General features: G+C 47.1%; 2 protein-coding genes across 6 annotated transcripts in view; both read right to left on the bottom strand.

Annotated features, from left to right (window-relative positions):
- bean1 (brain expressed, associated with NEDD4, 1) overlaps positions 1–9523 on the bottom strand; it is a 36835-nt gene extending 27312 nt beyond the window's left edge. For 3 of the 5 annotated variants that reach the window (XR_003742733.1, XR_003742732.1, XM_028956243.1), the window contains exons 1-3: positions 3115–3389; positions 2684–2752; positions 2367–2507 (exon numbers count right to left, since the gene is read on the bottom strand). Coding sequence is in view for 3 of the 5 variants with exons in the window: in XM_028956243.1 (XP_028812076.1) it covers positions 2367–2507; positions 2684–2752; positions 3115–3145 (241 nt within the window). In the remaining 2 variants the exon portion in view is untranslated. Of the gene's footprint in view, positions 1–2366; positions 2508–2683; positions 2753–3114; positions 3390–9507 lie in introns of those variants that run through there. The other 2 variants (XM_028956245.1, XM_028956244.1) reach the window with 2 other exon arrangements.
- Positions 9524–9688: 165 nt separating this feature from the next.
- Positions 9689–20169, bottom strand: cdh5 (cadherin 5). Its single transcript, XM_028956560.1, has 12 exons — positions 19958–20169; positions 17266–17469; positions 16412–16694; positions 16221–16334; positions 15934–16101; positions 15646–15827; positions 14814–15061; positions 14368–14504; positions 14163–14272; positions 13504–13606; positions 12260–12505; positions 9689–11639 (listed from the first exon to the last, which is right to left on the bottom strand). The coding sequence occupies exons 2-12, from the start codon at positions 17467–17469 to the stop codon at positions 11155–11157; spliced, it is 2280 nt and encodes a 759-aa protein (XP_028812393.1). The 5' UTR covers positions 19958–20169; the 3' UTR covers positions 9689–11154.
- Between the last annotated feature and the right edge of the window lie 4026 nt (positions 20170–24195).

Genomic DNA, 24195 nt, shown 5'->3' with positions numbered 1-24195 from the left:
AGCAGTGTGTGGGGACGGTGATTTGCTCAGTGGCGCCTTGGCGGTTCGGGAGTCGAACCGCCAACCTTCTGATTACGGGCCGCTTCCTTAACCGCTAGGCCACCACTGCACCACGTGGACTGAACGTGGACAAAATCTAAAGCCGCTTTCAGAACGAACGTGGCGGGATTTGAACCTGTAACCCTGTGGTTACGAGTCTGCTCCCTTATCTGCAAGGCCACCACCTCCCACCATCTTTATTAAAAGATGACCATAAAATCTTAAATGTCTAACAGAATTAATCTGGTACTCTGTGACATCTGTGCTGACGCTGTTATAATTATTACAAAGATCGGCATGTAATACAACCATATAAATCATAACTTAATGCATGTTAATGAGACGTTAGCGGCCATCTGAAAAAGCCTCTTTTTGGAGGTTTGTGGTGACGCCAGCGGGAGGAGTGAAGTGAAGTGATTATCACTTGCGGTACACAGCAGCACAGCACACGGTGCACACAGTGAAATGTGTCCTCTGCATTTAACCCATCACCCTGAGTGAGCAGTGGGCGGCCATGACAGGCGCCCGGGGAGCAGTGTGTGGGGACGGTGCTTTGCTCAGTGGTAACTAGGCGGATCGGGATTCGAACATTCTGATTATGGGGGCTGATTCCTTAACCGCTAGGCCACCGCTCACCACAGCAGGGTCACTCTCTCCTTCAGATCCGTCTGCTGGAGTCCGGAGAAGCACACACGCGCGGCGGCACGAAGCGCTGCAACGTGTAGCCGGGCCCCCCAACAAGTTGCATAACCGCGGTTACACAAGCCTCCGAAACCACAGCGACAGCGAGACGGAGGATCTCTCCGCTCCTTCGCTCATCGGCCGTCCAGCGGGATGAAGGGTGGTCCGCGGCCCCACCCCCCCACCCCCCGGGGGCGCCGGTGACATTTCAGGTGCGAGACAGCCGAGGCATGAATTATAGATCAGAACGAAGCCGTCGCCGGAGTCCGAGGGGGAGAGGAGACGGAGGAGCGGAAGCAGCCGGAAAACAGGCGCGCCCACCTCAGATCGCATGTTACTGTACACGAAGGCCAAAAAAACAAACCCCCAATCCTCGCAGGGAACACCCCGAAAAACCACGGCAACCCATCACACTGTACCACACTGTACCACAGAATTGCATAGAACTGCATTATTAACTGCGTTATATAACCGTACAGTTATACCATATAAATATGTTTATATTGTGGCCGCGGACCACCTTTCATCCCGCCGGGTCATCTAGACTCTTCTCCGTCTCGGCCCCTCGGTGGTGGAATGAACTTCCCCTGGAGGTCAGAACAGTTCAGTCACTGAGCACCTTCACACGGCAGCTCAAGACCTTCCTCTTTAGAGAATATTTAGATGAACTTGTAACCTTCTTCTTGTCTGACTTCTGTATAGAAACTAGAACAGAGTGAATAAAAAGATTGTATTCATAGTTGGGGGTCCTAGTGAACCAGAACTGACCACTTCATCCATGGTAACATGGAAGCACGTTGTAAGTCGCTCTGGATACGGCCGTCTGGTAAATGCCATAAAATGTAAATGTATTTAGTAAATATAAATTCTTCTCAATGTTTCTAAAAACCAATAAAAAACATTTTGTTGCAACAGCATCATTGTTTGTACTAATCTAAATTCATCTAAAAACCTCGTTGGCGACAATTTTTTCTTCTGGTTGCATGAAGAAATGAGCAGAAGTTGGAAATAATCCACGTGTGCGGCTGGGCGAGTGACACTCAGACGTCCCACTAGGCTACCAGGGTGGTGGTAGCCTAGTGGGTAAGACACTCGCCTGTGGACCAGAAGACCCAGGTTCAAACCCCACTTACTACCATCGTGTCCCTGAGCAGGACACTTAACCCTGAGTGTCTCCAGGGGGGGGACTGTCCCTGTAACTTCTGATTGTAAGTCGCTCTGGATAAGGGAGCCTGGTAAACGGCGTAAATGTAAAGCGTCTAAAGGCCACCGGCCATCGCCGTGCCCGGTGACAATTCTCCTCGCCCGCGCGCAGTTCAGTGAAAGGTCAGGTGGAATTAGCGTGGCGTGGCTGAGGTGATCGCATTACAGAAACAGGAAACGTTCCCCGTCCCCCGGGGACACACTTACCGGCCTGGCGCGCCCGCTGCGGCAGAAAAACAACATTACGGCACCGGGTCCCGAACGAGGATCTGATTACGAGCCCTCCGGGCGTGGAGCGAAATGCCAGCCTTTTCCCTGTCGGTCCAGACCACGGTCAAAATTTAGATGGAGGGTCTGGACGAGACTCGGACAAGCTGGTGGAAACCTGTGGTTCGAACCCCCGACCACCCAACATCGCTTTTGACATTAACGTAGGACCTTACCTGAACAGATCAGTTTCATCAACATGTACTCCTGGCCACAGTCCCGCTTACAGTAACATCTCAGCCGGTCCAGCAGACAGGTGCCGAGCCTGAGCTCCTCCCTCCAGCACGGGGCAGCGGCGTCCTCGTCCACGCCGCCTGCTGAGACCAGGAGAGCCGGTGTCAAGAGCGCCGGCCCTGCCTGCCGTTTATAGGTCCTCCTCCGAACGTCCCGATCGATGCCTCTCGCTGGTCAGGGCACACACTCACGCTCATGCACCAACACACACACACACACACACACACACACGGTGCAAACAGAGGAGGACGTCACTCACGGGCTTCGGAGCTGTTCCCGGCGACCCCTGCGGCGCCCGAGAGGCCGGCGGCCAGCAAGCAATGCAGAACTAAGGGGAGGAGAGAAGGGGTTCCTCCTTTTACAATCCATGCATCTCTCAACTTCAACACGTCTCCTGACGTCTGAAGGTCAGGGGGCGTGGCACCCCCCTTCAACCTCGACCTGCTGCGCTGTGCTCCCCTCCAGCAACTTGCTCAGTAACTTCCTGCACATGCAATAACCATCAAGTCCCCCCTTTAAACGGAAATAAGTAGGTTAGCTGGGTCTGTTGCGTGAGAACGGGGTCCTTTCGCGACCACGTAGGCGCAGAAGTAAAAAAAAAAAAGCGTTCCAGACGCAGGACGGGAGCAACAGTTCGGTTTCGTTCGGATGCACGACGGAGAAGATCGAAGCGGAGTAGCCCCGACCTACCCGACAGAGTGGCGATGAAAACGATCCCCATGCGACTCTCGCGTCTTTTCGTCCTTCACGTTTCACAGCGAAAGGCTGTCGCGCTTCGCACAGGGAGCATCTCGACCCGAGCCGAGCCGAGCCGAACCGAGCCGAGCCGAGCCGATTCGATCTACCGTCCTAGATCCGCCCTGGTCCGGGGGACGCGGTCCTCCGCATCTCCTCACGGCGGGTTCCCGGAGCGGTGGAGGAGGGGAGCGACGCGGCGAGGCCGGTTTATCCGGCGTCGCGGATGGTCATGTGGGGGGACTTGTAGCGCGTCCATCAGCCACAAACGTTACACGTTCAGCATAAATTCATATCTTACATGCCAACCGGAATAAATGTAGCAACCAGTGCCTTTTAATGTATCCACGATGCACATTAATAATGATTATTTATTATGAACGAATAGTAGACCGACATTTTTTTTGCTATTCACATAATAAATGTTGCTGTGCGTTAAATAAGTATTTTGTGTTGTTTAAGACGAGAAGTGAGGACAGAAATAAAGTCTTACGGTCCGTGTGGAGAGTTTTTTTTTTATAAAGTCGGTAGCGCCCCCTGCTGGATACAGGCGAGAGTCACTAGATGCAGGGACCTGACTTTAATCCCGAGGGGACCATACAATTGTCAACTTTAAGACTGTTTAAATTGTGTGCCTGCCTGAGCGTTGAGGGGTTTTCCGTGTCTGCGTCTCTCCGGCACCCTCGTTCCCGTTCGTTCCCGGGAACGCGGTGAAGCTCTGGCCCGCACTCGGCCGTGGTATCAGCACCAGACATTTCTCCTTGAGCTGGGTGACAGGGCGGCAAAGCGGCTTTAATTAACAGTGACAAATCGTGCCCTGAGATAGGATCGATGGGACCCGGTGTTTGTGTTGTCGGTGCCGTACGTGTCACCTTGATGTGCAGGATGCCTCCGATAAGTGACGGCGGGGCTCGGTGAGGCAGCGAGTGACTGGATAGTCAAATGGAAGCGTATACGTTATACAGAAGCGTTAAAAAGAGAGATGTAAAATATGCATCGAGCTGCGTGGTCTGTACACCATGGTTAGATGCAATGAATGAAATGAATTTTGCCGCATTGTGCCGTCTTCTCCCCGCAGGCCTCCCCGGGCCTCGGGCTATAAAATTTGTCTTTTTTCCACACCTGTAATCTCCAAAATCTCAACATATTCCAGTCTTTTTCCTATTAGGTCAGCAGAAGCTTGTGAGCGTGTGAATCCCTCCGCCACACCTGCCCTGGATATTCGCACCCCTGGGGTTGGTGGAGGAACCAGCTCAGCAGAAACGCCGAGAAGGGTGCAGCACGTAGCTCAGAATGTACGGCGCGCATGGGGCGTACGCGCTTTGCACACTTCTCTTCCGTCCTTCCTCTCGGGTGGGACTGAAACGAACGATGCTTAAGATGCTTATTAGATGATCAACTACATCCCACCATTTACATTTATGGCATTTACCAGATGGCCTTATCCAGAGCGACTTACAGTCAGTAGTTACAGGGACAGTCCCCCTGGGGACACTCAGGGTTAAGTGTCTTGCTCAGGGACACGGTGGTAGTAAGTGTGGTTTGAACCTGGGTCTTCTGGTTCATAGGCGAGTGTGTTACCCACTAGGCCACTACCACAAACTGCTGCTGTAGACTACAGCATGGGTTAAATGCACAGGACAAATTTCACTGTGTGCACCGTGTGCTGTACTGCTGTGTATCAAATAGTAAAATAAGAGAGGAGTGTTGGTCCCTGTCAGCTGTGGGCAGCCGTGAAAGCCACAGGGTTAGTAGCAGCCTAGCGGTTAACACACTTGCCTATGACACTTACTACCACCGTGTCCCTGAGCAAGACACTTAACCCTGAGTGTCCCCAGGGGAACTGTCCCTGTAACTACTTATTGTAAGTCACTCTGGATAAGAACGTCTGGTAAATGCTGTAAATGTAAATGAAAGGATGTCGGGGGGAGCAGTGTGTGGGGACGGTAGCTTGATCGAGGGGACCTCAGTGGCACCTTGACTGCTGCCATTACTGTATAGATTGTACATACAGTGGAGGAAATAATTATTTGACCCCTCGCTGATTTTGTAAGTTTGTCCAATGACAAAGAAATGAAAAGTCTCAGAACAGTATCAATGATGGTTTATTTCAACAGTGACAGATTGCACATCAAAAGGAAAATTGAAAAAATAACTTTTAATAAAAGATAGAGACTGATTTGCATTTGATTGAGTGAAATAAGTATTTGAACCCTCTAACAAAAAAAGACTTAATACTTAGTGGCAAAACCCTTGTTTGCAAGCACAAACGTTTCTTGTAGTTGATGACCAAGTTTGCACACATTTTAGGAGGAATTTTGGTCCACTCCTCTTTACAGATCATCTCTAAATCACTGAGGTTTTGAGGCTGTCTCTGTGCAACTTTGAGCTTCAACTCCCTCCATAGGTTTTCTATTGGATGAAGGTCAGGAGACTGACTAGACCACTCCATGACCTTAATGTGCTTCTACTTGAGCCACTCCTTTGTTGCCTTTGCTGTATGTTTTGGGTCATTGTCGTGCTGGAACACCCACGACCCATTTTCAATTTCCTGGCAGAGGGAAGGAGGTTGTCGCTCAAGATTTTACGATACATGGCTCCGTCCATTTTCCCGTTGATGCGGTGAAGTTGTCCTGTGCCCTTAGCAGAAAAACACCCCCAAAGCAAAATGTTTCCACCTCCGTGCTTGACAGTGGGGACGGTGTTTTGGGGGTCATAGGCAGTTGAGTTAATGACAAAGAGCTCAATTTTGGTCTCATCTGACCACAGCACCTTCTCCCAGTTACTCTCTGAATCATTCAGGTGTTCATTGGCAAGCTTCAGACGGGCCTGCACATGTGCCTTCTTGAGCAGGGGGACCTTGCGAGCACTGCAGGATTTTAATCCATTGTGGTGTAATGTGTTTCCAATGGTTTTCTTGGTGACTGTGGTCCCAGCTACTTTGAGGTCATTAACTAAATCCTCCCGTGTAGTTCTAGGATGATTTCTCACCTTTCTCAGAATCATTGAGACCCCACGAGGTGAGACCTTGCGTGGAGCCCCAGACTGAGGTCGATTGATGGTCATTTTGTGCTCCTTCCATTTTCGAACAATTGCAGCAACAGTTGTCACCTTCTCTCCCAGCTTCTTGCTAATGGTTTTGTATCCCATTCCAGCCTTGTGCAGGTCTACAATTTTGTCTCTGACATCCTTGGACAGATTTTTGGTCTTTCCATTTCCATTTCCATTTACGGCATTTGGCAGACACCCTTATCCAGAGCGACTTACAACGTGCTTCCATGTCAACATCGATGAAGAGATCAATTCCGGTTCACTAGGACCCCAACTATGAATACAATCTTTTTATTCACTCTGTTGTAGTTTCTGTACAGAAGTCAGACAAGGAGAAGGTTACAAGTTCATCTAAATATTCTTTAAAGAGGAAGGTCTTGAGCTGCCGTGTGAAGGTGCTCAGTGACTGAGCTGTTCTGACCTCGAGCGGAAGTTCATTCCACCACCGAGGGGCCGAGATGGAGAAGAGTCTAGATGAGCGTCTTCCTTTTACCTTCAGAGATGGAGAGACCAGGCGAGCAGTACTGGAGGCTCGGAGTATACGAGGTGCAGTGCGAGGTGTAATAAGGGCTGTGAGGTAGGATGGTGCTACTCCATGTTTGGCTTTGTAGGCCAGCTTTCCCATGTTGGAGAGTTTGGAGTCCGCCTGATTGATTGATTCTGTGGACAGGTGTCTTTTATACAGGTGACTAGTTAAGACAGGTGTCATTAATGATGGTGACTAATTGAGTAGGCGTGTCTAACCACTCGGTGGGAGCCAGAACTCTTAATGGTTGGTAGGGGTTCAAATACTTCTTTCACTCAATGAAATGCAAATCAGTCTCTCTTTTATTTAAAGTAATTTTTTCAATTTTCCTTTTGATGTGCTATCTGTCACTGTTAAAATAAACCTACCATTAAAATGATACTGTTCTGAGACTTTTCATTTCTTCTGATTACAAAATCAGCGAGGGGTCAAATAATTATTTCCTCCACTGTATTACTGCTCAAACGAATTTTTTAGTACATTGATGTAAAGGACTCGGGGAAGTTTGGAATAAATTGAATTATTCTAATAATCGATATGAACAATTTCCCGTTTGATCGCACGGAATCAGCGTCCTTCGTGCTCTTCACCCTGAATGCTTTCGAGGAGCCGGCTGCGCCTCCCTGACCACACAGAAATCAACAACCACAAACGCCTTCCTGGCTGTAAGTCATTCATTTATGAAATCAAATAAACAATTCCATTCCGACTGTCCTGGCTTCTGAAGAACCTTCAAACACTTTCAAATTAGATTCCACACGACGCGCCTCCTTTGACTTTCAGTTGCCTCTTTTGTCACCTGTCACCGGTCACCCGGCACGGTTTTGACGCTCACGCAGTTCAATTCCTCTTCGTAAAATAATCATAATCCAATAAATGGCACACGCATATCTGAGCGTATTTATTAATGGACGTATGAATTATTGTTGTTTTCAGGGAGCGGCCGGGCACGCTGATTGCTTGCCAAGGAAAAGCCTGGCCCTCCGGCCCCGGTTGCGACTCTCTCTCTTTCGGTTCCGTGTGTGTGTGTAAAGGCCCCCCCCCCCCAGGTGACCGCACCTCCAGCCGGCCCGGACACATTTGATCTGCTAGCCGCGGGCCGGTGTGAGCACGTGTGCGACGTCGCATCAGACGGGCCTCCCTGTCGCATTGATGGGACAGGAAACGCTTTTTCTCGCGGAGGGTAATTAGGAGCTGCTTAAACGCATTAGGCTGCCGAACCGAATCCGACTTTTCAACACAAACGCTCTGTATCCGGGACGCGCACGTCCATTCATGTGTTGGCCGCTGTTTGTGACTCCTTGCTATTTACGTATGTATTGCCGACCTAATTTAAAATAGCTGAAAGTTTAAGGTGAAGCGATGATGCACAGCAGCACAGCACACGGTGAAATTTGGCCTCTGCATTTAACCGTCACCCTGTGTGAGCAGTGGGCAGCCATGACAGGCGCCCGGGGAGCAGTGTGTGGGGACAGTGCTTTGCTCAGTGGCACCTCAGTGGCACCTTGGCGGATGGTGACTCGAACTGGCAACTTTCTGATTACTAGGCCACCGCTGCCCCATCTAGGCCACCCCCTGAAAACCTTTTTTTTTTTTAACGGACGCCGTTTATCCTTGAGCCGGTGCCGATGCCACGTTGCGTTGTTGGGTTCGTCTTGAGCGGCCTGCTCCCCTCCGCACGTACGCTGATCTCGTCTCCCTGGGAATCGGCAGGATTGACAACAGCATCCGTATCAGTGTTGGCAAAGAAAGGTCCGGATAGACGATGGTAAAAGCACAGAAGAAAGTGGAGGAGAATGTGGTTTGACGGGTCAGAACATGTGTCAGTGTCATTTCAGTGTCATCCCGGCAAGACAGCGCTCCAACGTTCTTCAGTGGGAAACTTCTGATCTCAGGAAGAACCCAGAACGATTCGATGAAAATGGATCAAACAGGCAAATGACTGCATGCATTCATCAGAAATGCCTCTGGCGGTTGGGGGGCGTACAGGGAGGCTGCATCCTCGTCACCAGGTGGCAGCAGTCCAGCTTGGCGTCTTTCTTTTGGTGACCCTGAAACCTGAGACGAAACTGGACCGAGTTTCAGAACGCGCCGAAACAAGCCGCAGGGGACGACTGCCAAACGGAGCCTAATGGGCCAGATATCTCGTCAAAGGCAGAGCGGGGAACAGATTTGCGGCCTGAAACGTGTCAGGAAAACTGCTCTGCTGGCGTACGAGATGTGCGATGAACAGATGGAGGCGTGAGAGGAACATGTGGAAGGAGCCGTTTAAAGTTGCTGAAAATATGATTACACAATATTACCATACGTATTCTTACGTAACACACCATACGAGAGTCCCGAAGGGCGACTGCTCCCCTTGTTTCACCTCGCAGAGGGGACACAGAGTAGAACAGAACATCCCTCATACTTCCTTGTCATTTCTCATAATGACGAGAATAATAATTTACAGCAGGTACAGGCCGTCACCCTGCCTGGGAATGTCCACAGCGGGTGTCCGATCTCGTCATTCATTCCCCCGAACCGAAGGCCCCGAACCCCCTCATCTGCCGCTTTTCTGAGCTCCCAAACCTCCATACGCGTATCCCTGCCGAGCCCGGGAGAGTGTGTCCGACCGGCAGGAAGTCTGCTTCTCTGGAACAGCGTAATCAGGGCTTGTTAGATACGAATTCACCGCGGAATTTCCTCCGGTGCTGGTGGGACGGGAGAAATTTAAACATTTTTTTTCCTGTCCTGCGGAGCGTTAAAAGAGTTTCATTTCTCTCACTTACCTCCGGCCAACAGCCACTGTTTACGCTGCAGAAGTGAAATTCTGACTTTGTTTGGCTGAAAGACAAATTCCGATTGGCTGAAAGGAACAATGGCTCCAAAATGCCTGAAAAACTGTTTATTTTAATAATAATAATAATAAACATAGTAATAACAAGTTATAAGAATGGGTTAGCAGAGTACTTGGTTTGATTTGAAAACTTTATTGTATATATTTAAAAAACTGGACTTTTTGAAAAAACACCAAAATTACACAATAGAAACAGGGGAAAGAAAAAAACAGATTACCTACAAAAAGTGTAAAAAGGCACGTGTTGATTATTCTTTCTCACTTGAATAACATACACTAGAATCTATATTTACAAGCGCACGCCAACGTCACACCGTACTTTCCCAGGATTGTAGAGGGATCCATGGCCGGGTTGGTGCACAGATAAAACCCCAACCAGGCACGTTCGCCAGGTAGAGTGAAATAAAAAAAGGTTCCTTCCCAGAGAGGCAGAAGCACGGTCTCCTTCTCCTAGACTTGGTGAATTGGTGACGATTGTGCCAGACGGAAGAAATTTGGCAACAAGGGCGTCGAATTGGGATTTTACGGGCCGCGTGGTGCTAAAGATCTTGGAGATTTAGGTTGCTACGTACAGAAGACCGGCAAAGCCGATCTTTGGCACATTAGAAAATAAAACGAAATCTTCAAAATCTGTGCCTGTTTCCCGTGTTTCTAGCCCCCCCCCCTCAGCTAACAAAACAGGAAGTAGGGCACAATGTGCTGCTTTACTTAAAAGATAATAAAGCAGGAAGCGGGTTTCCTCTCACACACACACACACACACACACACATGTGCAGGAAGTTGGCTCAGCCGAGGGGCGGAGTCTGGCTCTGGAGCGAGGACGGGAGAGCATCGGCTGGAAAATGGGATCGCACCCGGAAAGGGGCACAATTGCTTCCACGTATTGTTCCCACGGGCCTAGGAGCGTTTCTTTCGGTAGCCGGCGTTCATGTGTCGAGGAAATGATTTAGAAGAAAGCGTTTCAGCACTGCGCTAAATATTATGAGCCGCACCGCACCTGTTGGGTCCGGGTTTTGTGGGCTTCGCGTCCAGCCAGAAGAAGCTGGCGACTCGAGTCGAGATGAAAGGTTAAAGTTATTCAGATCGCCTCCTACTGGTAATATTGTCATGGCCGTGGACCTTGGAGAGTTTAAACCTCATTCACAAGCGACGTGATGATGGATCCTGTCCAATATACTGGGAATAGACTTTAATTCTTTCAAAAGCTCGTTATCGCAGTTTCCTCCAACGTCTCTTGGCCAGCGACTGGCGAACGTTACTGGCCATGAAAACCGAGAGAGATCAGGCGAAGCCCGCTGAAGACACCTGCCAAATAGTGTTCAGGCTCTTCGTTTCAAGGTGTAGGACATAGAGGTCTGATAAACTTTACTGAATAAAGAAGCTTGAGTTAACTGGGCCAAATGTAATAAAAAACAACACATTTTTAAAACGGTTTTGTATAAACCTTACAAAAACTAACAAATAACTTTGATACTCAGGTCAAAAACTTGGCACTGTATTAGAAGGAACGTCCCGCATCGGAACCACTTCTGGTCTTCTGCAGGCAGGGGTTTGAAGAGAAGGGTAATTTTTTTAGGGTTCAGTACGGGCAGTCGCTGTCGGAGCCGTCCACACCGTACAGTTCCGCCAGGGTCCGAAAACGGGGTCCCCAGTCGCAGAGAAAGTCGTAGTCTAGGCTGCCGTCGGTGGAGGACGATTCCAGGGAACTCAGGCTGCCTGCCAGGGACCCGGGACCTTCGTAGCCGTAGATGTGCAGCGTGTCATACGGGATCCCGTCACGGTCGTGGTCCGCCTCGTCCTTCTTCACCTCGATCATCATTGCCATGTCGCCCTTGCAGGCCGGGGGCTTCTTGACTATGGAGTAGAGGCTCGGCTCCGGGAGCATGGTGCCGTCGTGCCGGGCCGAGGTCAGGATGGAGACGTCGTAGCCGTTCGTGTCCATCTCGCCACCACCCTCCTCATCGTACGTCACCAGCTGCTCGTGGATCTCGCCAGACGCCTTGCCCAGGGCCACCAGACTGTCCTTCCGGTAACGCCGTCTCAGGACGATGAGAATCACAATGACTGAGGGAGAGATTCGTCATCACCACAAGTTCAGGAGGGATTCTGCTCCCCATTTTAATGTCCTACTCATCATTTTGGATGAGACGTTCTGACAATTAACACCGGATTTCATGAAGTAATATATTAAAAGCATCTTTCAATTCTTTTTTTTTTTACATTTTATATTTTATACTTTGACTTCACCCATTTGCACACCTTCACCCTACCTGTTACACATATTTTATGTTTACATTACATTTACATTTACAGCATTTATCATCAGACGCAATTATCCAGAGCGACTTACAGTCAGTAGTTACAGGGACAGTCTCCCTGGAGCAATTTAGGGTTAAGTGTCTTGCTCAGGGACACGATGGTAGTAAGTGGGGTTTGAACCTGGGTCTTCTGGTTCACAGGCGAGTGTGTTACCCACTAGGCTTCAACCACCATGTTTTATGTTAAACGCATAAAAGTGTAATATTTGGTTATGTTTGCAATATTTGCAATATTGTGGTCTGTACAGTCGCTAAAGCATTTCACTGCATATCATACCGTGCACGACTGTGTACGTGACGAATAAAATAAAATTTGAATTTGCATTGTGAACAGTGAAGAAAGCGTGAAGAAAGAGAGAGGCTAACCCAGGATAGTGACGATGCAGAGTAATATGGCGATGAGTGCGTGGACGCTGACCCCCGTGGTGGCCCGGGCCGGCCTGCAGTACTCTGGAGACCTTCTGCTGTTGCACTGGCAGACCTTTATCGCCAGCAGGTCGATGCTTTTCATGAGGGGCGTGCCCCCGTCCGTGATTTCGATTTCCAGAATGTGGTCAGCGCTGTCTTCAGTGCTGAACTTCCCGTTTTTCACCGTGAGAGTGGCTGTGCCGTCTGGAAAAGAAAAAAAATGTAAAAATTCCGTCAAATCCTCCCGTCGGGGAGCAACAGAACTCAGCGCAATAGTGGGAACATCTTTTTGCTATCTCTACAGTTAGCCAGGGAGCAGGGATTAGCAGATGAGTCCAATAATCCTGCGGTCTAAGACCGGGTTTGAGGGAAGAGTAGAAAGAGTAGAAATAAATGTTCTTCTGGAGAGATGCTAGTTATGAGTGTCGTACGGAGCTCCACGGTGGACGGTTAACATGACAGGTAATCACGATGCAAGTTCACGCGAGCGAGGACAATCGCTCTCAACTCATGGTGAGCTAGTTCCAGCGCAGTAGAAGTATACCGAATACTTAGCAGACTTAGCAAAAAAAAAAAAAAAAACGCAAATTAAACAGATATCTGTGAAAGAAAAAAAAAATAGCGATTTGATTTGGGGCAGTGGTGGCCTAGCTGTTAAGGAAGCGGCCCCGTAATCAGAGGGTTGCCGGTTCGAATCCCGATCCGCCAAGGTGCCACTGAGGTGCCACTGAGCAAAGCACCGTCCCCACACACTGCTCCCCGGGCGCCTGTCATGGCTGCCCACTGCTCACCAAGGGTGATGGTTAAATGCTGAGGACACATTTCACTGTGTGTGTCGCGTTTTCTCAAATGCCGCAGCACCTTCACGCCACTCGGAATTCGTGCCCCCTCATCTCCCAAGTTCCTCTGGTCGCAAAATGTTGAATTATTCAGGGCGGTGCCACCTAGCGGCCATGATACAGACGCAGGACCAGCGCCAGTCGCGTGTGGTTTTGGCGGAGCAGGTAGGCTACGAATGTTTCAACCATCTGCCTGACGACACGGAGGGCGGTCGTCCGTCAGGTCCATTTTGACGGGGAGCCCGGTGTCAGACCGCGAAACCCCACTGGGCCCAGCGGCGTCCTTGTCACACTCTCCAGGACTTACTTCACCTCACATCCTTCCTCCCGTAGGCTTTTACAGCACAAAGCGAGCGCACTCACTGTTGTTGTCGGAGAGCGAGAAGTTTGAACTTGGTTTCGCCAGCCTGAAGTGGAACACGCCGTTCAGCTCGTCTTTGTCTGTCGCAGTGATGGTTCCTATGACCTGTAGAGGGTGCGGGAGGTTCATTGGACATTTTTATCACTTATTATTCCTAGCTTTTGACAGATTCCAAGAAATAGACTGAGACAAAAGTTGGGCGTTCTTGGATCTGAAATCACAAAATCAATCCCAGAATTTTGGATTCAACCAAGCAGTTGTGACCAATTTATTGGTCAACTGTTGACTCTAAATCCTAGGGTGGATTTGTAGTTTGAGATCCGATAAAGCCAATCACTGATAAAGAATATGGTGGCCAAATTTTTCACATTTCCAACCCTATGATGACCAACCCTGTTACTGTTACTCACACAATGTCACTTCTCTACACTTTCAGGGATCTCGGAGTTTTCAGGGTTGATCAGGGTTAGACACCCATGTGTCTTTTCTGATTGATCTATTATCCTGTTTCTTATCCTAACGAACACTTGCAGTAGTCTAAGGCGGCCCAGTTATTTCAGATATGCCACGTAAGCAAAAAAAGACCATTCTTTGTCTGAGATGAGACACTAGAAGCATTCCAACAACATATGCCGACACTCAAAACCACATTTGAACTCACTGTGCCTCTGTTATCGGAATCACAAACGAAGACGTCCCCGCCCATCAGTTTTGGTTCATTGTCATTAATGTCCATAACCACCAAGTTCACAGTCACAGAGGATCTCTTTCCTGAGCAAAATAGATGCAAGCAGATGCACGTTCTTCAAAAAAACAGTTCCTGAAGATGTACACTAGATGTACGCACCAGACCGAGAATTTCTTACCATTGGGTGTCTTTTCCTCAGCGACCACCTGGCACACATGAAAGGCCAAACTTTCCCTGTCCAGCTTCCACTTGAGAGACATTTGTCCCGAGTCTGCATCCACAGCTATTGGACAAGCATTGTCTTCGATGTAGTATCTGCAAAATATGAGGTCATATTCACATGAATAGTCCTGTCTTATGTCCGCTTGTGACTTCAGAAGAGAACCGCTTCCGCATGCAACATTTTTCATTTTTCTTATGGCATTTTCCAGACACCAGCAAGCCTTACAATCAGCAGTTAAAGGCACAGTCCCAACTGGAGACACTCGGGGTTAAATGTCTTGCTCAGGGACACAATGGTAGTAAGTGGGGTTAGAACCTGGGACTCAGTGCTCTTCTGGTTCATAAGTGAGAGTATTACTACCACCCACCACTCTTCCCATTTCTTCTGACAGCGCTGCATACCTTATCCTGTGGTTGATTTTGTCAGGGTCCTTAGCCGAAATTATTTCAGGGAAACGGAAGGGAAATCTTTCCTCTTGCACGCTGATGTTGTAGACGGGCCTTGTGAACACCGGTGGCTCGTCCACGTCTATCACTGTGATGACGACTTCGGCTCTGTTCTCTCTGCTGGCGCCGGGGGGGAGTTTTACTTTCTGCTCCGTCAAAAACACGCTGAACGTGTAACTTTCTTGTTGCTCATAATCCAGAGCCTGCCAGAGAAAAAAAATTATATTACATGCATCTATACATGTTTATTATTGTGTAATAGCATAATACAATCAGAATCAGATTCAGAATCACGTTTGTGATTCGTTTATGAATCGCCCGACAATGGGTTCTCTCAGGCACAACAATACAAAATAACAATAGGAAATAAAGTCTACATTTCTTATATACAGAAAATACAAAGATTACAGAAATAATACCACAAGTATACATAATGTGCAGTTGCAATGCTCTAGCAGTAGAGGGTGAAAGTGAGGGGACAAAACGGTCACCAGGCGTTCATTATATTATATCATATTTCTGTTTACGTGAGACTAGTCCTTTTTAATTACCAAAAATGTCCCATAAATTCACATATCAAACATGTTATATACTATACTATAATTTCTGCATAAATTCAGCAGCTTCACAGTTCAAAGGCTAGAATTAATCATCACATTACTGGATTTTGTAAATGATCACCACTTTCAGACATTTACCACGGGCACGCAGAGCATTCATCTGCCTTATATGTATATTTACGTGGTCAGTGCCACCTGGATGTGGCATTAAAACAACAGAAACATACCTTTTTAAGCCTCAGATTACCATCTTTTCTCTGGTTTGGGATAACTTGGAATATCTCTGAAAACTTTTCTGGGATGCTGAAGGTCGGGTCTTTGTTTTGCTCCTCATCCTTGTCTTCTACCTCTATTATGCCAATTGAAATCACTGGCTGCTCATCTTCTCTCACATCAAACGTGTATCTCTCTGTAAGGAACGGTAAGCAGGATAAGAGCTTCAGATGTCTTCGTTTTGTGACTTTTACTGTGAATATTGTTGCAATACATAATGAAAAACAACAAAAACGACTTACGCTTTGGGAAATATGCCAGGTTGTCGTTGATGTCAGTGACGGTAATCGTTATTGTGCTGGTAACGCTAAAGCCATTCGTTTGTCCATACATGTCTTTAGCCTGCACAGCCACTTTGTATTGGCTCTTAAATTCACGGTCCAAACTGGTCACTCGCGATCGAATCACTCCTGAACAATGAAAACGAGAACATTAATAAAGTGTAGGGATGAGACTGACTCTGGAAAGCCTTATTCTTCCGTCAACCTTCCTCCATCCTCTTGTGATCAACAAAACCTTTGCATCTTACCTAATTGGTCGATCGCGAAAATATCTGTATCAGTTAGCAATTTATATTCCACTTTTCCATTGGCAATAGTTGGGTCGTCTTTGTCAGTGGCTTTCACCGTTAGCACTGGCGTTCCTACAAACGAAGATGTGGCTTAATAACAGGTGATTTCTACAGAGAGAGTGTCATCTGCGTCTTCATTCAGTATTCACCTTCTTTGGACATCTCTTCAATGGATCCGTTGAAGGGACCTTGGAATTCCGGAGCGTTGTCATTGATGTCTTGAACATGGATTTCAAAATCTGACGCAGCCTCAATTTCATGTTTTGTAATTGAATCAATGAGCTTTGCGCGGAGGCGGTAAACACTCTTGGTCTCACGATCTAACTTCTGGGTGACAAAAACATCTCCTTGCTGATTGACGACAAAAATGGAATTGGCACCTTCCCCTTGAATTATGAATTGGGTGTATTCATTGGATTTATTATTTCTTAGCTGTAAAAAAAGGTAAAAGAGAGTTTGTTAAAATAAAATACCACTATTATGCATCATTTAAAGGGTCACGGGTGTTGATTTAAATGTAAGCACATATGCTGTGTTCACTGTGTAAATGTTTTTTAGTTTTAATATTTGATGAACAACATCAAGGGTCTGAAAAGTATCTTCATTTATACACTCAATACTTGGTTGGGGCTTGAAGGGTTGAAGGTTGAATCATATTATGAAAAAAAAAAGATTTTAATGGTTTATATCACAGACAAATTTTGCTCATTTTCTTTTTGTTAATACAGGTTCTCGTTATCTTTACACAATTTTATTGATCAACCATTCAGCCATGCTCATGTCCTGTAGGTGGGGACATTTTCAGATCTGAAGACAGCAACCCCATCAGCATAGAAGTGTTTCATCATAGGAATGTAATTTGTTTCCTACTCCTTCGTCAAAATTTCCCTCAGTGAATTAAAATGACCAGCAAAGTATAACTATTGATAATGCTGTCGTGCCTGATGTTAGAGCTAGATCCAGCACTTTGTCCAGACATTAAGTAGATATTAATGCAACTCACCTTGCCAATCTGTACTGGTGTGGTGACTATATTTTCCTCGCCTGTGTAGAGCGCCTGCCAGTTCCATGCTCTCTTGTGCCGGTGCAGGGCGGGACCTCGTCTCACTTCTGAGGTCGGCTCTCCTGCCTCAGTCACGCTGACTATGAAGGCAATGGCCAAGATCCTCAACCACGAGTCTTTCCTCCTTAAAGGCCCTGTCATCATCTAAAAAAAAAAAGGTGATCAGAATGCAACATAGTCGGTCAATGACAGGTTGACCCACCGAATCATATTAACTAGAGAAGTTCATGAAAGCTTCAGCCTATGTTAGTTAGGTAGATAGTGCTTCTTAAAATTTGCAACCACGGCTCGCCTATCTGCTTGCCATTTTCCATCAAGCACATGTAAGTGTGGCAAACGTAGCTTGTTGATGAGGGCAGGAAAGAAAATATTTTCTTGGCTCTGGCATGAATCAGTGACTTTGCCCCAGGCCACCGGCGGTTCCTGCTTGACTGTTTATTTGGGTCTGACGCGGAATCTCAGGGGTGGACCTGTAGGAAAATGTGGAAACTGGCTCAGTTTTAAACAGCGACTGGCCCGAAATGCTTTACTAATGAGCACTGCCTGGACCAGAGACACGGTCCCTGCTAGGTGCGACTGAACAGAGAGCCCAGTTTCACCCATGTTCTTCACCAGGATTCTGAACTTCGCGGGCCTTTGATGAACACTCAGTATTTTCCAAACCCATGAAGATCTTTAAGGAGGCCGCTGACACGCTGCCAGCCTCTGAGTGGGGACCGAGCATTTAATGAAACTCACCAACCTCTCAGCTGTATGAAGGGTTTTTTATTATAATAAAATTATAATTTTTCCAAGGGATAAGGTTCTCAGGGATAAGCTGTGCATAAAAGCCGGCAAAAGATATTCCCAGAGTAGATAACATGCTTCGGCTGGATGGAAATGCTCATATTGTTAGCTGATGGAATTAAGATGAGGTGGATTATGATTTCCTAAGTGTCCCCAAATGGACTAATCTCGGTCTCATTCCTTCTCAATGCACTTCAATCAGAACGATTACGTTCGCCTATAATGCGTCGAAAGTAGGATACCTCTCTTCAGAACAATAGCTAATCTTTCTGCCTGTCAGCAGAGTTTCAGTGGATAGAAACCTCGGCAATTTTTCATCCAAACTTCGATTTTGTCTTCATAGGCCCTGCTTTCCTCTTGACCCGGTATCTAAGAAAAGCTTTTTTACGGAAGGAGGAGGAATTAAATCCAATTTACTGGTAATAATAATCAATTGGTTATTCATTCATATACAAATTCCTTAAACGAAGCAAAGTGTGGAATTTAATCACCGAGTTGTCTGAAGAGGAACTGAAGTGGACCTGACTACATTTACATTTACAGCATTTACCAGACACCCTTATCCAGAGCGACTTACAATCAGTAGTTACAGGGACAGTCTCCCCCTGGAGACACTCAGGGTTAAGTGTCTTGCTCAGGGACACAATGGTAGTAAGTGGGTCTTCTGGTTCACAGGCGAGTGCCCACTAGGCTACTACCACCCCCGTTGTGGACTTGTATGTCGATACGGCATTTTTTTCTGCATGTGTTTCAGACAGGGACGGTGACTCGGTGTCCAACCGGGAGACAGGAAGCCTAAACACAATACCCCTGGGAAATAACATTCACGTTCCCAACGCAGCGTCATCGTTACGCTACTGCTGCCGTGGACTCACGCCCTTCCTGCTATTCAATTCCGAGCCACTTGTGCCTCCCCCTTCTCCCCTCTCTCGTCCCCCTTCCCTGTCTCTCTCCACCAATTGCACCTTATTCTGGTAATTCCCCTTTTTTCCTTTTTTCTTGGTAATCTATCGCAACTCGGAGGGCCCACGTGAGCCGCAGAAATGGGTTTGGCGGCCCTCATCACGATCCCACCCTGTCACACACTTCATCCCCTCTTCAGCCTGGAGGACGGGGAGTTCGGCCGACAGCCACGTATTAAATCGCCGTGTACGCCGCGAAAAGCCCAGATGTTCCGCGCAGTTCTGAAAAACAAGCCTTATTCTGGTTTACAAAGAACCTCTCACCCGCCGCTGTTTATTAATGTCCCTCGGTAGTAATTACCGCCTAAATCACGGTAATATGAATGCGATGCATCAAAACGGAGCGATTCCCCTTCAGCGGATTAAAGATAGGTTTAATCACAGAGCAGCTTCCAGCAATCTGTCTGTCTACCCGTTTGTCTAGGAAACAGACGTCCCCTCTCGTCCCCTCCGTCACTCAGACGTGGACAGGAGGGGTAGGAGGCCCATCACACCTGCCCGAGCCCTGAATCCTCCTCTTTCATTCACAGGGTCGAGCTCCTGCCGCGAATACAGTCGCGGTGGTGCTTTTCAACTTGGGACAGAGAAATCAACTCGAAAAGCAGCGTTAATCGAAGAAAAATGCACGTCAGAAACGTCCAGACTCCTGCGGCCCGGGGACGCCGTGGACGAAAACGGAGGATTCTTTTAATAACCAGCTATGTTTCTGTAAGTCAAGAAGTATTAGGGCAGATGGTTGAGGGATTTGTTGGGGACGGGGTTACATTAACACGGCTGATTCCAAGAAAATTCCGCCCCACGCTGGATGCCCGAACTGGATTTTTTTTGGTTAGTAAAACTCTGGCTTTATTACTGTATTTATTAGAGAAATAAAAATCTCTTACCGGAGGCGAGGCGTCGCAGGTCTGAGCTGAGAGTTGCGACGACGGCGTCCAGTCCGGTGGCCGGAGAGGTCGGCCCTGCCCACCACTTTCCTGTTATTGTCCCCGGCACCAGCACCACCACCCCCCCCCCCTGAAAAGGAATCCAGATGATAACCTGTCGTCCCGCCCCACTCGCTGTCTTTCAGTGGAGAGAGTCCCGGCCACACGTTACTTCCAGAGACAGGCGGCGGCGACTGAGGGAGGAGGGATGGAGGGAGGGCGAGAGCGAGAGGGAGAGGAGGGAGGGAGGGAGGGAGGGAGAAGGATGATGATGGGGCGTGAGGATCGTTAAACTCCGACTCTCGCCTCGGTGATGAAAAACACAAAAAGATCGGAGGAGTGCGGAGCGATTCATTATTCATACCTGTGGGATTACGATTATGATAAACAGGTTACTGGCGTTAATCCTCGGAGCTTTCCCCCCCCACGTAGGGGTATTAAATTTGCAAGAGTGGTGGGGGGTGGCAGCCGATCTACCCCCAAGATCTTGTTTAAGCGGGGTAAGTGAGGAAAGTGCTCCGGTGTCCTCTCCGTCCCTTGTCCAGTCCCGTTCGGACTTGACGTGCGCTTCTGTCGGAGCCCCTCAGCGACCCGCCCTGCTGATTTGAAGGGAGGGAGTCCGTTTAGTGGGATTAGTCTTTAAGGGGGCCAAGCTCATTTGACAGGAGAGGCAAGATAATACCCCCGGGGCTCGCGCCGAGCGAGGAAGAGAGAGAGAGAGAGAGATTGCTGAAGAAGAAAAAATTGCCTGTCTGCTTGACATTTGTTTGTTCCTCTTTGCGTTTTTCCCCCCTCGTGCTTCGCGTTTGAAAGATGGAACGCCTTGGGGTGACCTCGCTTAAAAGCAGAACTCCTTTTCGACCTTGGTTGACCCCATGACGGCACGGTGGATTTTGAAGCTACTTTGCAATAAACAGGCTTGCAGGCGGCGCTCCGGCAGGCCCTGCGAAACGGACATGATATCGAGCGCGACCGCGTTTACCCGGTCAAGAACGGGTCAAGTTCGCACGTCTCCTCCTCCTTCTTAACCACCTGTGGATCAGCGATGATGAAAGACATGGACGCTGTCGCTAGTAACACACTCGCCTATGGACCAGAAGAGCACAAAGTCCCAGGTTCAAACCCCACTTACTACCACTGTGTACCTGAGACAGACACCCAACCCTGAGTGTCTCCAGGGGAGGACTGTCCCTGTCACTCCTCTGGATAAGAGTGTCTGAGAAATGCTGTAAAATTTGAAGGTTTCATTGCTATCAATTCTGTATCATACGCAGGGACAATTCTGCCACCATGTTGTTGTCAAATCTTGAACCGGAACAGTTCATACACCTACTCACTGCATGGGGAATAAAAACTTTATTTAAATGAAATTAATGCCGCCTTTTCTGTATAAAGTGTCTTTCCATCTACAGAGTTTATTTAATGTGAACAGTTACGTGCACATACATTACCAGTAAAAAGTCTGGACGCCCCTGCTCTGTGGCAGTAATGGAGACTAAGATAGAAACATATTTCATTTAATTCTTTTTTTTTTCAGCAGGAGAGGTGTTTGATGAATCTGTATTTGGAGAGTCGCCTTTTTTTACCGTCATGACAGCTTTGGGGGAGATGATGGAAATCTTATGCCTTGCTGTAGATGAGCCACATACTGGTTCTAGCTGAAATAAATCACAACTAAGTGAGAGTCAAAATAATGGTAATAATAAAAAAAAACAAAAAAAAAAAAACAATGCTTTGCTTATCGCATGTTTATTTTCATGTTTATTATTGAAATATTTGAATATATATACCCAATATCTGTTGGGACAAGTAATTGCTTCCATTGGTTTCTTCTGTGATGTGAAAGAAATAGTGTTAATTCATCAATACCTCAGGAAGCACCATGGACAGCTCATCTTTATCATTCGGTAAATGCCGGTTATTAACAAGGTAATTACATGAAATTAATGCATTCAGTGGGGGATGTTATGTCCATTTTCCATGAGACCTACACCCTTTGCCTCTTTACATGCCATTCATGCATTCATCATGGCAGACTGTTAATTAAGGACCGACAGGGGGTCCGGGCTACATATGAATCATAATGAGTTTGACTACAACTGCATTGATACTGGGACACACCCTTTACCAAATGCTGGTTGTCCATGTTGGGAGGGGTGTCCAGCGTTCCTGCACAAGCCTCCATCGATGGTGCATGATCCTCTCCATCAGAGCGGTTGCGGGGATTAGTTGATGCCTTGTGATGTGTTTGCTTTAAAAATAGCAGGGTTTTGTCATGGCCGCTTTGCCTCGGGTGAGCGGCGCACGGGCCCCACTGAGAGCGGGTTGACGTGCGGCCCGGCGAAGTCTGTCTGACTGCTTTTAACAAGACATTAACATTCACTTAACATGATCCTAACGTTCGCCCCGAGGTGAGATGGGGCTCCTCGCCCCATGCCGAAATCGCATCTGCGGTTTTTCCCTGGGAAATGACAAGGAACTGGTAAAAAGTCATGTACTGTGAGGAAGCATCTTCTAATGCATCCCGTTGTTTGCCGAGATGGCGTTAAATTATGGAAGACGCCCGTCTTAAGACCGGATTTTAGTGCAGTTTTTCGCGGAGTGCATTGAGTTCGGCTGAGCAGTGATTGTGCAGGACTGGTGCAATCCACAGAAGCCTTTTGCAATGCTCGATTCTTGATCCGTGCATCAAGTACAACGAAGGCAACATCTGAAAATCTGCCGTAAAATCGTACGCGGTACATTCTCTCTAAGCTATTTTCCATGTTCCTTTCACAAAAAGAAAAAAAAAAAAACGACATAAATGATGTAGGGCTTTGTTAAATATGAGCACAGAGCAGATATAGATGAAACAAAAGTGATAAAATAAATCAATTAAATTAAAAACTGTTTTTATGTTTTTAAGTCTTAAAAAAAAAAAACAAGAGAAGAAGACTACACGCCCGTTCAAGGAAACGCAAGAGCTAATGAAGAACTCCGCTCGGTTATTTTTTGATGTTCCGATGTGTGAAGTTGGAGGCACCCAGAGCGGTGCGGCGCTAAAATAAAAATGCAACCTAGTTGCCAGAGAAAATAGACGCCGGCGCTGCTTTCATGTTGCTTTCCTTAAGACTCACATGTTGAAACCCTTAATTCCCAGCACATATTCCCCCCAGGTTGTAGGAATGAGAGAGTTAAAATTGCCAGGGAGTTTCATCATGGAGCAGCTCCTCGCCCCTTCACACCTTCTCGCAGTAACAAGCGGAGAAGGCACATTGCACTGTGGGTAATCATGGGAAGGGGATTGCCTCTTGGTTCAAACAAGCGAATGATTTAAAAAGCTCAGCTACCATTTGACAAATATTGCTTTATTGTTTATTATCTATAATCATAACAACCATAATTATTATAATTGTTATTTTTGTTGTGGATATTATTATTAGTATTGGTAGTAATAATGTTAAAACTCTAGTGATTCTAGTGGATTAGAAAAATAGAATAAAATAAAAAGTGATCAAAGCTGGATATTTATGTATTATGAATGATTTTACTGATCAAATGTAATATTAAAATACAGTACAGGTCAAAGGTTTGGAGACACCTTCTCATTCAATGTGTTTTCTTTATTTTCATGACCATTTACGTTGGTAGATTCTCACTGAAGGCATCAAAACTCCTTCAAGACTGTTGGAGAAGCATTTCAGGTGACGACCTGTTGAAGCTCATCGAGAGAAGGCCAAGAGTGTGCAAAGCAGTAATCAGAGCAAAGAAACTAGAATATAAAACATGTTTTCACTTATTTCACCTTTTTTTGTTAAGTACATAACTCCACGTGTTCATTCATAGTTTTGGTGCCTTCAGTGAGAATCTACCAACGTAAATGGTCATGAAGATAAAGAAATCACATTGAATGAGAAGGTGTCTCCAAACTATTGGCCTGTACTGTAATTTGAGATACTGGATATCAAATTTTTCATGACTTAATCATCAACAATATTAAACTACATTTCACTTCATGTCAAGTTAATACAAGGATTCACTACAAGTCAAATGTCTGGACACACCTACTTTCGTTCTTTTTCTGAATATGTGTTTTTGATTTGAATGCATGGTATGGTCCATAACTCACAGCACTCAGTAATGATGTAAACTATGGCCCATACGCCCATAATTAGTAATGCCAGCTTCAAAAGTCTGCTAATCTCATCTCCTCCGGCCTA

The sequence above is a fragment of the Denticeps clupeoides genome, chromosome 16 (genome assembly GCF_900700375.1).
Source record: "Denticeps clupeoides chromosome 16, fDenClu1.1, whole genome shotgun sequence".
In the NCBI taxonomy this organism is placed as follows: domain Eukaryota; kingdom Metazoa; phylum Chordata; class Actinopteri; order Clupeiformes; family Denticipitidae; genus Denticeps; species Denticeps clupeoides.
The sequence above is the reverse complement of the archived record's forward strand: the minus strand, read 5'-3'. Positions and strand labels throughout refer to the sequence as shown.